The following is a 15,234-nucleotide window of genomic DNA, read 5'->3' as shown; positions in this document are numbered from 1 at the left end:
AAGACCTCTCTCACCTTAAAACAAGCATTATGTCCATTAATCATGCATCCCCTTCACTCTTGCTCTCTCCTTTTCTTCACTACCGACTCCTCTGGCTTTTTCTTCCACCAATCTTGACCCCTGCCTCCAATAATGTAAAACATTCAGAGATCCCCAGGCACAGGAAGTCCTCTCATGTCTCTGGGCCTCATACACGCTGCTTCCTTTCCCTGGAATGCCTCAGCTCCACCTTCTCCCCATCTGCTTGCAAACAGCTACCTGTTCTCCAGGTCTGAGGACAAGCACAATCTCCCTTCCTTTGCCCTCCCTGACTCCATGACCTTCTCTGGGGCTCTCACTCAACTTAGCCCTACCTCCATTAAAGGAATTATCAGATGACACTGTAACTGGTTGTTTATGTGTCTGTCCCTCCTCAGACTGTGAGCTCTGGGATGGCAGAGAACCGAACCTCTCATTTGGGAACCTTTGTGGCCTGCACAGTACCCGACTAGAGTGAGGGTTCATTGACTGATTTCTGAGTGTGTGGTTTACACACCAAGGCCATCGGGGGAAGTCTGTAGAGGACAATCATCCTCCCAACTCGTCCACTATTCAACTGTGAGACCTCTACCAATTCTCCCTCCACGTGGCAGTATTCTTATTTATATAGTAAAGAGATTGTATATATACAGTTCCAAGGCCCCAATCCTTTTCTTCATGCTTTAACCATGTCTAACTATCTCATTCTGATAATATCTACCTAGTGCCTATAACAAAAGTTTTCAGGAACATTAAATCAATTAAGACACAAAAGACAAATTTTTAAATGTGTTCATTGAATTCCACTACTTAATTTCCTTTAAATGAGAGAAAACCGATTTTAGGCATAAGGCAACCTATATTTTCCATGGCTAAGTCCTTAAGGAGAAAGCAGCATTCTTCCAGGAGAAATACTTATTAAGTATGACATCCTGTCAAGAGCTTTCAGAGAAATCAGATCTAGAAGTCCTAATTTCTCAGGAACCTTGGTCAGAATTCTGTCTATTTAAAATTCTCTGCTCTGGATCAGCTGAAGGACTCCCTTAGTGTTGCAAAGTTTTTGGTCTCTATTTAGATAATAAAGAAAACATGATAATTAGGGTCAAGAGAAACACAGGAGGAAGGGACAAGAGAAGGAGAGGGAGCCTCTGAACCCAATCCCTTAGCTTGAAATCTACGTGCCTACCAAGTGGTATATTCTTGAACAACAGCTTGCTTGGTGCCTAATAATTGTAAAATCTCATGGTGCTGACAGCAGTGTTAATAGGCATGTCAGAAATCTGATACTTAGTGCACACTTGGTCTGTAATAAAATAAAAGCATACATCAACTGCCAAGTCTTTCTGAGCAAGGATGGAAAGATTTTACTTCATTATTGCAATTCTCCTTCATTATGTCTTCTATTGAGATATTTCAAAAAATGTGGTCAAATTCCATAGCACTAGGGTGGCATGGAGGCAACCCCTCATCTATCCTAATGTCTTCCTATCCTAAGGAAGACATTAGGAGATTAAGTGTCTTCTTGGAAACCTCCCCTCAGGCTTACATGACATTCAGGTCCTGGTTCCCCTTCAACTTCCCTGACGGTCTGTCCCTTCACCCTTTTGCTGGCTCCTTTCCAGGTGTCCTCGGTGTGGGTATCCTTCACAACTCAGCCCTTGGTCACACACTGTTTTGCCTCCCTCATACATTTTTATGTCTTCGGTTGTCACTTACATTCTGATGACTCTCAAATATTAATCTCTTATCATCTCGCATTTTTGCAATAGTACTAAATTTCTAATTTATCCATAGGATGCTTTGATCTGAATGTTCCCTCCATTATCTCAACTCTATTTCTCTTCAATGCATCTTTACCAGTTATACCCCTATCTACTCAGACTGCCAGTCTTGGTCATAAATTCATCTGTGGTTCCTTTCTGTCTTTTGTCTCCAATATCAAATATCATAAATACTTTTTAAGTATGTATTCTCTTCAGGTTTTTCCATCTTTGTCCATATAATCCCTCTGATCCATCTATATTATTAAAAGTCTTCTACAAACAGTCTCCTATGATTTTGCCTAGTCCCAGCCTATCATATTGTCCATCAAAATTTCTCCAGATTCTATTTTTATCATGTAGTAGGATTTCTCCACAATCTTGTGATGCTTCTTACTGACTACCATATCACATCAAAGCTATTTTGTTCTGATTTTCAAGGTCCTGCTGCCAGTTTCTCACAAATGCCCTTGTAACTCAGCACCCACAGCATTCACTCTCTTTGTCCCCTAGAGCCCCAGACTCATTTCACCCCACCCTGTGTTTGAGAGCTCTCTACCTGAAATGCCCTCCTGCTCATCACTGCCCATTCTCTCGGAACCACCAGCTCCACGCGGCCTCTCTGATTGCTCATTCGTATCTTGTCTTTCTCTCAGCAAGTATTAGACTGTAGGGTTTTGGGGTTTTTTTACTTTTTCTTGTGGTTTAATATATAACACTTTCATCTGACCAGCTTGGTTATAGATTTTCAAGGGAAAGGATAGAAATTTCTTGTTGTACCTTTTGTCCTGCCAGGTATGCATGCATATTGGACTTGCAATAACTAATTATTGATCACTTGGTAAAAGTAACATAATATTACACATTCATGAGATACAGAACCAAAAAGCTAATCTTAAAAGAAAAGCAAGAGATCCCCACACATTAAAATTGGCACACTAGGTGGCCTTATGATTTTGTTACACCTTCTTTAGTTCCTAGCTTACCCTGTGTGAGGATAGGAGTATATCTTCTATATTTTAACCAATTATATCAACCTACAGTAGAAAATATGTCCACTAAATTTGCAGGTGATATCAAGTGAGAGGCAATAAAAATTAGATCTCAAAAGTTGGATATACCATCAAATGAGTATGTATAATTTTAGCTCAGGGCAAGATAGAATCCTAAGATCCATTGGAAATAAAACCCAATAAATTTTAAGATGCCAGCTGGCTTGTTAAGTTCATATTGAAAGTAAGAGGTCCCAGGAATCTAGCTGTCAAATAATTGAAAAATAACTTATAATAGAGTGCTCACCTAAAGACTGAATTTTCAACATGGCCTCTAGCAAATCCAAGGGCCAAGAAATAAAATAACTCCAAACAAGGGAAGTGCTGGGCCCACAGGCTCTCTGCTGCTGCTTTCCACCCTAAGGACTATCAGGGCTTTTAAGTTCCTCTAATAAACAGTTTTCAAGGGCTAGGAGACTAAAATTCTAGCCAGTGGGACTGCTGATTTTTTTGCTAACTCTGTTATAGCTTCCATGTACACTGGTGGCAAGAGGCCTTCATGGGATAATTATACACATGTTTGGACAATTACATCAGTCAGGTCTCCCATGCAGGAAAAGGGGACACACTACAATTCTGACTTTATGATTAGGATAGCAAATCAAAATATTTCAATAATATTATTTACTTAACAAATGTGGGAAGGTGGCTATGATTCCAATAGGTTTTTAAAATGCTACTCTATTATACAGAAAAACTTGAGCTCCAGCCAAGGAGACAGAAGGGAGCATGCTCTAGTGGAAAGAACATTAGTCTTGGGATCCACAAGACCAGGCTTCTAGTCTGGGCTCTACCACTAGTTACCTATGTGGCCTTAGATTCAGGTTGCTCACCTGTAAGAAAACGGGATTGGACAAAATTCTATCTAATATAAACTATAAAATCTAATTTAAATTAGACATCAGAAATTATAAGGATTCTAGATGTATTCTTCTGCAATAATGGCATTTAATCTGATCTGTTTCTAAAAACATCTGGTTAGAAGATGTAATTTAAGGTTCCTGATTCCATACTACAAATGGTGCTGATTGCAATTCACTTACGTCACTGAGAGCTTTCTGGGCTTGGGCAACCCTCCTCAGCTCCGGGCTATCGTTATATGGGTAAAACAAATTTTTGTCTGCATCCCAGTCTTCGGTGTACAGTTTCTAAATCAGAAGAGAGTGAAAAGTGGTAAGAAAATGAAATCGCACTTACATGAAATGCATAATTTTCAATTCATCCATCAGTGACATAAAGAATCAAGGGCAAGGAGAGAGAGCAAAGGTAAATGGAACTCATCGATAACCTTCCCCTTTCCATCCAGTCCAAGGCATAGTTATTCCTAGATGCTCCTGCTTCTCCTGACAAATCTTACTTACAGAAGGGCAGGTAACGTGTCTAATTGTTTCATCTCCTCTCTATGACTTTGTCTGCCTCCTGCAACAAGTACTAATGAACATGTAAGGAGCCAGGAAATTACTTAGTACAATTTCGTCATGAAATAGACCTTTAATAAGAGTGACAGTCAGGAATATCCACAGTGTAGCGCAGGGTCTACAGAAAAACTAAAATATGACTATTACATTGTGGGTCTCCAGGGCTGGACGTCAGCAGCATCTTTGTTCTGGCCCCACACTCTTCCCCCAGGTGCCCCAGGTTCCTGATAGGACCCTCTTCTCTACTCTGCCCCCAGGGCTTTCTTCTCCGTTCCTCCCACCAAGCCCTACCCCGGCAGCCCCACAGGTCTCAAGGCTACTCACAAAAAGACTGGGTAACAATATTTCAGGTTAGCAAGGGTGTAGTGAGTATTCATCCCTCTAAATGCAATGGGAGGAGAGCAGAGGAAGACAGTGGCGGTGACAAAGAAGAGGCCCTTACCTTGCTGAACAAGGCTGTGTTCTTAATGGCATGGACAAATTCAGGGGCATCAGGGGGAAGCAGGTACTTATCCTTGGTGTCTTCCCAGTTCTGCTTGTATAAAACCTAGACAGAAAGAGCAGAGGGCTTGATGTCTCCTCCTTGGGCATGAGGATTTAGAGAACAAAGGAGAGTGTTGTGAAGAGCTTTTCACACGCAAGGCGGCCTTGCACAAAGGCTGCCCATATGCTGACGTGTCAATAGCATCGATTAGGAAAACGTCAGCCACGTCAACATCCCATGATACTTTTCCCGCACTGGTAAGCTTCTCCTTGAAAAATCGAATTTTTAAAACTCTATCATGATTCTGATTCTCTATAGATTCCTTTCAAAGGTTGCAGCCTATCAGTCATTGCCTGAATTTGGAAGGCACACCCGTTTCTTTTGACTTACATGGTGTTTTCAAAAGTGTTTTTAAATTAGTATCCTATATTTGAAATTTGGAGATTAGTCATAAAATTTCAGCTCCCAAATTCTGTAAAAAATAAGAGCCTCTGACGACCCTGGGACTTCATTCTGTGCAGCAACTACCCGCAGTCGAGTCACACGGGCTCCCCAATGCACACAGCTTCCGCGGCCCCTTCAGGGGTCTGGGCAGCCTCCCTGACACGGGCACTTAGAGCTCACAGTGCCCGTGGTTCAGTGGGACTGGCCAGCAGGATGCTCTCTTCTGAGGCCAGGCCGAGGTGCCACACACTCTCTTTTCTCTCCAGCCATCCACACCATGACCTTACCTTACTGACTTGCTGCGACACTTTCTTTGCATGTTCAATGTCCTTTGCTTTTTCGTCTACATGACAGATAGTTTTAGCAACATCACCATCCATTCGATACTTAACCTGTGGAAATAATGCACAGTTAGAATTCATGGCACGCATGACCATGTGAGTATATTAAAGAATCCTATAGCCAAGGAGCGTCGACCCAATCACTCTATGTCTGCATCACAAGGCAAAGTTTCTTTATTTCCCGTAGAAAACTGTGATCTTCAACTGTCTGCAGAGCACCTGTATTTACTGCGTGTCTGCTTTCCTGACCGAATTTTGGCCTCCTTGTGCTCCAGCAGGGAGGACCACAATGAGCTGGAACTTCCAAAACACATCACCTCCTAAGCTAACTCTCTAAGCCAAGCTCTTAGGAGGCTCTTTGGGTTCACATTTAGAGCAACATCCTCTATGGCCAATGCTTCCTCTAGATTTCTGGACTGGCTCATAGTAATTCAACCCCTTATTCTCTCCACACTTATTTAAAGCCAGTTCCCAGTGGTAGACATGCTTTTTGATATGTGTCTGTGTTTTATTTTTGCAATGCAGCCCACCTCACTGAGTTGATCTTGTACTTTCTTGATTCTGCGAAGTTCTGGGGTATCGGTTGTGATGGTGGATGGCTGTCCTTTCCCTTTTTCATAGTTTTCCTTATATTTGTTCTGAAAAGAACGTCAGATATTAGCTTAAAGCCTTATAATGCAGCAGCAGGAATTTCAAGCAATGCACTCATCCCCATCTGATTAAAAAAAAAATACTGCAAGTTATAACAATTTTCAATGTTAACAGCATTTTTTGTCCCCTACCCTGATTCTCAGCAAACACTAAAATAGATTTGTTAATGGCTCTTCCTAAACATAGTTGTATAATAAGACAGTAGAAATAGTATTACAGACTATTGTCTTGGAAATGCCTTAAAATAATTCTCTCAATGTTTTTATTGTCTGAGTGCACACATAAAAAGCTGGAACTGCAATAATTTCAGAAAATAAATATAGAAATTGAACCAAATGTGAAAAGATTTAATTGCTAATACAATGCAAAAATATTCAGTTCAAAAGCTGCAGCTAAATCTCAGTGATCTAGATAGCTGACATGCAACCTGAATTAATAGAAAATCTAAATTATGAAGTATTTTTTAAATGCTACTTTACTATTTCTGCTAAATATACAATGAGTTCTTGCCTTAAGTATAATGTGCATAATTTATCATTTTTAATGCTTCAAGGGTAGTCTTGAATAGAGTAGTCTACAATCTAAATTATATGTATATATAGATATAGATATAATTTTTTTAATCCTCCCCCGAAGATATTTTTTCTATTCCTTTTCAGAGAGAGTGAAAGGGAGAGAGAAAGAGAGAGAGAAACATTAATGTGAGAGAGACACATCGATTGGTTACCTCTTTCATGCTCCCAACCAGAGCCAGGATCGAGCCTGCAACCGAGGTATATGCCTTGGTGGGAATAGAACCCGGGACCTTTCAGTCCGCAGGCCAATGCTCTTACCACTGAGCCAAACCGGCCAGGGCTAAATCATATTATTGATTTAGTTACTAACCACTTTTAAAATATTAAAAACCTTTGCCAACATTCTGCTCAGTCTACCAGAAATTCTAGGATATTAATATCTGAATGAATGAGATTTTATGATAATAATTTGACAAAAATAATTTCTATACTGCAATGATAAAAGAGGCAAGATGATCTCGTTTTTAGAACCTAAGTCTTAGAAGTCTAAGTTTTAGATCATTCAAGAATCTGAACTAGAAAGTTACCAAATAATCCCCAAGAGTTAACACTCAACTAAAAATGAATATTTATTGGCCAACCACACAACAGGATGCTTTTGACGTAAGCATTAGTCCTACATAATCCATTGTTCCCTGAGATACTTTGCTTTCTTTTTTTTTTTTTTGAGCCTCCAGAGGACATGCAATCAGGCTACCTAGTGAGACCTCAGCTGAACCACGGACAGTGAACAAATTAGATCCATTGAAATGGGTCTGAATCCGCTACCAATCAGTGTAACTTACAGAACCTCAAAGACCAGGGACCATCAAGAGCAGTGATTCCTAACCTGGACCACACCTTAGAATCACCTCAGCAGCTTTTTAAAATCCTTCTATACTGGCCCCATACCCAAAATGATTAAACCAGAATGGCCCAGGCATCAGTAGTTGTTAAGCTCCCAGGGGATTCTAAACGTGCAGTCACAGTTCAAAACCACTGTTCGAGGGTACAGTCAAACATTCTGATCTTCAGTTTCTTAGTCGGATCCTGGTTTTCTAAGCTACATGTTCTTCATCACCATCTACCTCTTAGACACCTATTTAAGAGGCATCCTGCTAAGATATCATTCAAACAGATGCTATTTAGCTTCCGTGAACTGATGTCAACTAAATCTATATTTATGATTTCATTATCCTAGATTGGCTAACTGTGATTAAATACCGGTAAATTCTTTATAAATGGACTTATGCTTATTTTGCAGGAACAATTTCAAAAAGGGTGCTTTACCTGATGCTGCAAATGGCACAAATAAATTATAGCAAAGAAAACCTCAACACTCACAAGAGCATATATTTCTGCAAAGTAAGTTTTGTCTCATGCAAAGTTGAGAAACGAAATCCAGCCAGCATCCAAAACAGAGTTGGCTGAGATCAGTAGTTTCTCCATACTAAAACCAGATTAGCAGAAGTCAGGTTGAAACTTACTATGCTAAAGAGATCCTGCATTTTCCGACTATGTGCAATGTAGGGGGTCATGAACTTCGAAGAGTCCACTTTCTTCCTGATAACCTTCTTCCTCTCCGCTGGCTTTGCTGGTTCTGGCTGGGCCAGCCCTGGTTTCGAAGGTTGTGATTGCTCATAGTCGGATGTCGTCCTTGTCGTAGTTTCATAGATTTCTGTTATTGTCTGAAAATTTGACATGCAGTTCAACATTGTTACAAAAGTAAAAACTGTGATAAGCATGATCTTGGTATTCTGATTTTAAGTCACACTTATATTCCTTGTGTGACTTCTCCATAACTTAAACAGGCCAAAGCACAAAACTCACACACCGTATCCATTTGAAAGCACATACATAACGCTGGCTGTTCAAGACTGCATGGAGTAGAACCGTTACTCCTTATTAATTTACAACATTGCCTTAAAATTCCACTTGCAGAAAGGAGCCCAAACTCTTTAAGGTGGGATGAAAGAACAGAAGTAAAATATTCTTAAACATTTAAAAATCTCTTTAAATTGACTGGGTAAAGTAAAAGCAAACTTGGGATCAGAGAACAAAAGATGCAAACAATCAAATAAAGCTGAAACTGTTTACTATTGATTTTTAAATAAGTCTAAGGAAAAGCTGGTTGCTTATTCTGCAGGTATTTAAGCATTCTCCCCTGTACTATCAGACAAAGAATAATGAAGTTTATAAAAAATAAATTACATCAATATTACAAGTGATTACCATGCTCTTTGCTTAGTCAGGTAATTAATGTGAACTGGAATGCCATTTACACTAATAAATGCTTAGGTGGACAGGAGTAATGATACAACATAATGGAGTAATTATCCTCACAACAGCCTAATGCATATGGTAGGTGGGAAATTAGCGTTTCTTTCAAAAAGCTATAGTGGAAGAAATTAAGGCCCAAAGTTTGGGTCTAGTCCAAGGTTGGAAATACTGTATATAAGAAAAGAAGATAAGTAGCCAAGTCATCAATCCATCTCATAGTATAATTTTCTTTACAGCTAATACCACCTGTATCAAAGGAAGAGTTCTAGCATCAGTTTTGAGAAGAGAAACCTAAGTAGTAAGAAAATTGTACATCTAAGACAACTTTCCCTAGTGTTGTCAGACCGTGGCTAATAGGCTGCTTTCTGCTCACTATTAATGATGTGTGGTTGACCGTGAGAAACTAACCAATTCACAGCATCTACATATATTAGTTTCCATGCAGTCCAGGCTCTTTGAGTGGGCTTTACAGTGAGCCATCCTTAGCACTGTTTATCATGCTCAAGAGAAAGAACTCCATGCAGAAAATGAGGCATGAGTGAGGTATCTCACCTTGCGGAAAAAAATGTTCCAACTTGGGATATTTATGGGAATGGCTTTCTCAGAATTCCTAACGTGCTAAAGTCTAAGTAGCATTATATGGCACTGCCAAGGACAAAGGGTTGGAGGCTCCATCCCTATTGGTGGAGATGGTGCCCCACAAGTGACAACTCTACACAGTACAACTGCTGGTCCCCAGGCAAATCACAAGTCCAAGGTCATCCCTTTGCTGCAGTCAGAGTGCCGATCGCCAGTGACATTGCTCTAATTAGCATCCCCTCCCCTAAAATACCACATGAACAATGGGGGAAACCATCCCCAGCATGTTGGATGTGTCGAATAGCAAAAATGGAGATAAAACCTGCCAGACAGGTAACATTCAGTCTTGCATCACCAGGTGATGCGCACACAGGTGAGCGGTCGCCCTCAGATGCTCCCTTTGGCGCTCTGCGGGCCTGGGAGCGTGCGGGAGCAGAGCTCTTCCTGCGCTAAGGAGCATGCGGGTCATGCAGCAGCGGGCTGGCCCTTACCTCGCCCGGCACCTCTTCGTAGACCGTCTCCTCTGTGTAGTACTGTAAATAGAGCAGAAAGGTGTCATCATGGGAACCAAAGCAGAAGCCACCTCTCCTCTGCCTCCGCGGGGTTATTTCACTAGCCCTCTCGGTTTGCCATATGTGTGCAAGGGAGTAGAAGAGGGAGCCTGTTCATTTTCTGGGCCCCACTTTAAATCCATGAAACTTCAGGGAAGCTAAAGTGAATTGGGCTGGGCAAGGAGATGCAGAGCCATGACAAAGGCTTCTGAGGCTGGTTATTAGTCAGGGGGTGCTATTTTACTTGGGAGAAGTAAAAACTTTTTTTCTTCTGGTCCCCAAGCAGAATTTGCTGAGAAAATAATATAATAATAATACATTGAGTCTGTGGATTGGGCAGAGAAACTGATAAAACTCACCGTTGGCTAACTAACAATAAACAAAACAGGAACCTCAGTGTGAATAAAACTTTTAAATGGATTGTATCATGGAAATAATAAATCCGAAAGCATAGACACATCTCACTTATCCCTATACCGCCCTGACTGCTAAGTCATAAGAGTTTATTCTGGAGTGATGGGCAAATCCCTTCCAATAGTGTGATGATCCTAAAAAGGCTGTTAAAATGAAAATTTACAAACGCCCAGGAGTGAAGGGAAAAATGAGATTCCTCATCACAAAATGTGGGAGTTGGGCAGCAATTTGCCACTGGTGGCTCTGAGGTGCCTGCAGGCTGGACCTGAAATCAAATCTACTTTTGTTCTGCTTCTGACATCACCAGCAATAAATAGATGCTGATAGGAACTGGCTGACATTTTGTTTCAGATGCGTAAGGAGAGTGGAATCCTGCTCCCAGCCTCACCCAGCAAAGCTGGGTGAACAGGGGAAAGACGGGATTAGGCCAAGGCACACAAGAAGGGGTTGAAAAATGAAGCACTTGGCTCATTTTCTCAGTAAAAGAAGTATAAGATTTTATATTTCTTTTTTCTTTTCTCTTCCACCAAAACATCTACTCAGGGAAATGGGAAAACACTGAACCAAAAATTTCCCTTGGTGGCCCTTTTTCTTCTGCCCTTGATTCAGTGAACGCTCAACAACTAATTTAACCATTGCGAATAGGCCACATGTTCTATTTCATTTGCAGTAGAATTAGTATAAACGTTGTCTAAGGTCCCTTGTTCTTGCACTTTCTTTGCTCCTTTACTATTTTTTAAATTTGAGTCCTTACACAATGCAACAGAAATCATAAGCTCTTACAGGACAGAGAATGTGCCCTCATCACATGGGAAATGTCATTGGGACACTGCGGGAAATACTGTTTGATGCTGATCCACATGGAACCATTCCTCTGGCCACACAAAGCATCAGTGACTTGAGAGGAAATATTGAAGTTAAATGAATGATTCATAACTGTTTTGGATTTTGCTAACATCCAAGTGAAAGCAGATCTTTGGTAACCATCCAATTTTACCTTTGCTGGGCTCTCATGATCGGTCAATGTATCTTAGAAATAAGCTTATAAAAAAGGCAACATTACCCAAATGGCTGGCGTTAACTTGTACGCCAAATTTCACTTTTTAGAAAAGATCTTTGCCACTAATTAGATAGTATATGGGCTTCTTCTTTTCCTTTCTTTCCAAGTGTATTTAAATTTCAGTAGAGAGTGACAGTACAATTTTATTTAGATGTCCAGGATCCCTAAGAGATGTATTTTAAAAGCAAATTCCTATCTGTTTTGTGAAACAGATTTTCTCAAATCTGCCACCACCCCATTCTCATGCCATCTTTTTCGAGGTCAGAGAGACCTTGGTTCAACACTCTCTGGCAGAAAGTCTATTAGTTTAGCACCTGCTGGTCAGACCCAGAGCAGTAATGGGAACAAAGTGGCAAGGATGAGATGCCTAAAAATAGTCCCCTCTGTCTTTATGACTTCTTGTTAAATCAATCAAATCCAGCTCTAAGGACAGTTTCCAATGACCAATAAATACAATTATTTTAAGAAAGATAAGGAATATTAAGCTGGAAACTAAAAAGTATTCCTGGTTTTACCATCATAGGGAAGGCAATTTAATTTATAATTGTGCTAGTGTTTGATACTGATTATTTGACTCTGAGGGACATAGTAAAATGCACACTAGTGATAATTTTGAACACTGACGATGTGGCCTTTGGCACTGAAGCCAGAGACTTTGAACGTTATATGGCATGTGACTCATTCTGTGTGTGTGTGTATTACATATATGTGTGTATGTATGTATTATTACTGAAGGATGCATATATATATATATGTATTTCTCCATGTTCTCTGTCCCTTCCATCATGGGGGTTGGGAGGTGGGGAAGAAGGATGCTTCAGTAATAAAAGCAATTTTATTTGTAGAATAAAATAAAATTTTCTTCATCTAAATATAGACTGGTCCAGAAAATAATCTTCCAAAGACCACTATGCCACTATGGTCTTTGTTGTGTGTGTATGTGTGTGTTTTCAAAATTCAAATGCAAAAGCTGGCTTTGTTCCCTTGGGTAAATACAATGGAGTTGGTGGAAAAGTGTGGCTCCAGCTCTTACTTGAGAGCATCATCAATTTATTGATTTTTTTCTTTTTTAGAGAGAGAGAAGCATCTATGTGAGAAACATCAACTGGTTGCCTCCCTTCTGCACCCCAACCAGGAATTGAACCCAAAACCTAGGTATGTGCCCTGACAGGGAATCGAACCTATGACCTTTTGGTGTACAGTCAATGCTCCAACCAACTGAGTTACAGCGGCCAGGGGTGAGTTTATTTTTATATGTGTGTGTGCACATATACGTGCATATAAAATCTCATATATGCATATAACCTCACATATATTATTCTAAATATTTAATTCATATCTCCCTATAGATAATTAGCTGCTGCAAGCAAAGAGTTTTTCCTCTATTTCTATCCAAACACAAGAAATAAAGTTCCATTTCCAGAACTTTTTCTCCATGTTCTCTGTCCCTTCCATCATGGGGGTTGGGAGGTGGGAGAGAAGGTAGCTTTAGTTAAACAAATTAAAATCTGCCTTTATCCTACACTTTGGGTTTGTTTTTTTTTTGAGAGTCTAAAGAAAAGCAAAAGTGGGAAACAGTAAGTAATATTTCTTTTCAATTTTAGATCCCACATAATTATAGTGAAATGGAACATAAAATATTTCTCTCATGCTTTAATGGTGAGTCTTTGTGAAGTTATAATAGACAATGTATTTTCCAAACGATTAATTCACCTGCATGGCTTTGACTGCTGCTACATAAAATACTTTGCTGTCAGAGTCAGTTTTTTTCATCTTACCTCCACCACCTCCTCATATTCTTCTTCATCTGCCATTTTCTCAGAGTAGTAGTGGCACCTACAAACTTTTCATATTCCAGACAAATGAAGATACATTAGAATCTACCCCCAGGACTGAAGTCATCTTATAACATTATCAAAGCAGAATTCAAATCTTATCCATTCTACATGTATATACACGTTTGCAGGCTAAGTGAGAAAAGACATTTAAATGCAGGTTTGAAAAGCTGACACTTCAAATTTCTTTCCTTTGATTCCCTCAGGATACTGCTGCTTATAGCTACATGATCAACTTAGTTCAAGTTGTAAAACAAAATTGAGGTAAGGGAGCGAGAGGGTTTAGATTCAAAGGAACAGAGTACTTCAACTTCCAAACACTTGGAGAGAAACATTTTCAAACAAAAACTTTAGTAAAAGGAAGCTCCGCTCGGCTTTAGGAAGAAGTTGCAGATTTTCCCCCAAGGCACCAAAATGCTAAGAGGGCCGCCTTAGGTCTCCATCTGCTCTAATACATGGTACACAGAATATCTTACGCTTCTAATGAGAACATATGAAAACAAATCTGCCAGTAGATCTTAAAAGAAAAATAGAAACCTCAAGGCAATGGGTTTATGCTCCTCCAGAACACCATTGGCTTGTATGGAATTTTCTCCCTCGTTTCTGTAGCTCTTGTTCACACCTGGAAAAAGAACAAATTGTTGACGCACTGAGTGAAGGACGTTGAGGCTGCGAGTCTTTGGCCTAAACTTCTAATTCAGGCACGAACGAAAGGATCTCCCGAGGCCTTCGGAGTTTGACGCCAGAGAGTGGGACTCTCTTGATAAAAGGGGATGATGACTTGGAGCAGCTGTCCCTTCTCCCAGAGATATTTGCCATGTAAACCAATACCCTGCTCTGGCTGGTTTTGTTAAGCTAGCAAAACTGCCACTCCTGGGGCAAAGGAAGCCCAGTAGAAAAAGATAAATATAGGAACTTAGAATATAGATCCCTTTTCATACTAATATATTTAGAAAGAAAAAAAAAATCAAAGGCAAAAATGAAAAAAATCTGTTAGACAGGAGAGCCCACTCAGTTAAGCAAGAAATTGGTTAGTCTCAGACGTGATTCTAACCGCAAGCTACATGTCAGATATTAGCAGGGCCTGAGTAAGGCGATGGGCTTACAGGCATTGCTAGCCACCGTTTCCATCACCAGTTTCCCCAGTTACAACCCGAAACTTTGGAAAATACTTCAAGGGAAGTTGTGGAACGTCTCCTGAAAGAACGTTACAGAAAAAGCCATAAACCGGCCTTACCTTCAATCTATCAAATAAATTTCCTCAGCAGCAAAGCCTCTCCCAACTCTCCCCTCCTGAGAACCCCAGACAAGAGCCAGCGCTGGGCCTGGGCTCCGAATTATCATGTGGCGAGAGCAGCCAATCAGACCCCGAGTTGCTCAAATTTCAGAAGCTAAATATACTGAGTGATCTTCTGAAAACCACCTGTTCATCAATTTCACTAAAGGATAAAGGGTAACAAGTTGCTTGCTTAGAACTACGCAAATGTAGCGAAATTGTCCTGAACTTCATTTTTGCTAAATCTCTTATCTACTGCAAGCCCGTTTAACACCATACTCCTGCAAAAGAATTTGGAAGAAATAAGCATGATTTTGAGGGGCTTTGACCCCGCTGTAACTGCCTCCTTCACATCATTTGTCCAGCTCTCACAGAGGGGAACACGCTCCCTCCAGTCCAGGTCACCAGGTGAGCCACACATGTTACACATATTCACGTGAAAGACGTAGAGCAATAAGGCCCAGAAAGTATCAAGTGGGCAAACATAAGTTTTTTAATGTAATAAAATGAAGTAATA

General features: G+C 40.3%; 1 protein-coding gene across 1 annotated transcript in view; it reads right to left on the bottom strand.

Annotated features, from left to right (window-relative positions):
• NEB (nebulin) overlaps window positions 1–14,016 on the bottom strand; it is a 183,065-nt gene extending 169,049 nt beyond the window's left edge. The window contains exons 1-8 of the mRNA XM_087819858.1: window positions 13,979–14,016; window positions 13,385–13,449; window positions 10,073–10,114; window positions 8,210–8,410; window positions 6,048–6,155; window positions 5,464–5,568; window positions 4,691–4,795; window positions 3,874–3,978 (exon numbers count right to left, since the gene is read on the bottom strand). Of these exons, the coding sequence (XP_087675984.1) occupies window positions 3,874–3,978; window positions 4,691–4,795; window positions 5,464–5,568; window positions 6,048–6,155; window positions 8,210–8,410; window positions 10,073–10,114; window positions 13,385–13,420 (702 nt within the window). The 5' untranslated portion in view covers window positions 13,421–13,449; window positions 13,979–14,016. The remainder of the gene's footprint in view (window positions 1–3,873; window positions 3,979–4,690; window positions 4,796–5,463; window positions 5,569–6,047; window positions 6,156–8,209; window positions 8,411–10,072; window positions 10,115–13,384; window positions 13,450–13,978) is intronic.
• Window positions 14,017–15,234: the final 1,218 nt, after the last annotated feature.

Source organism: Miniopterus natalensis, chromosome 8 (assembly GCF_054644295.1).
Source record: "Miniopterus natalensis isolate mMinNat1 chromosome 8, mMinNat1.hap1, whole genome shotgun sequence".
NCBI lineage: Eukaryota > Metazoa > Chordata > Mammalia > Chiroptera > Miniopteridae > Miniopterus > Miniopterus natalensis.
This window is presented reverse-complemented; position numbering and strand designations above follow the sequence as displayed.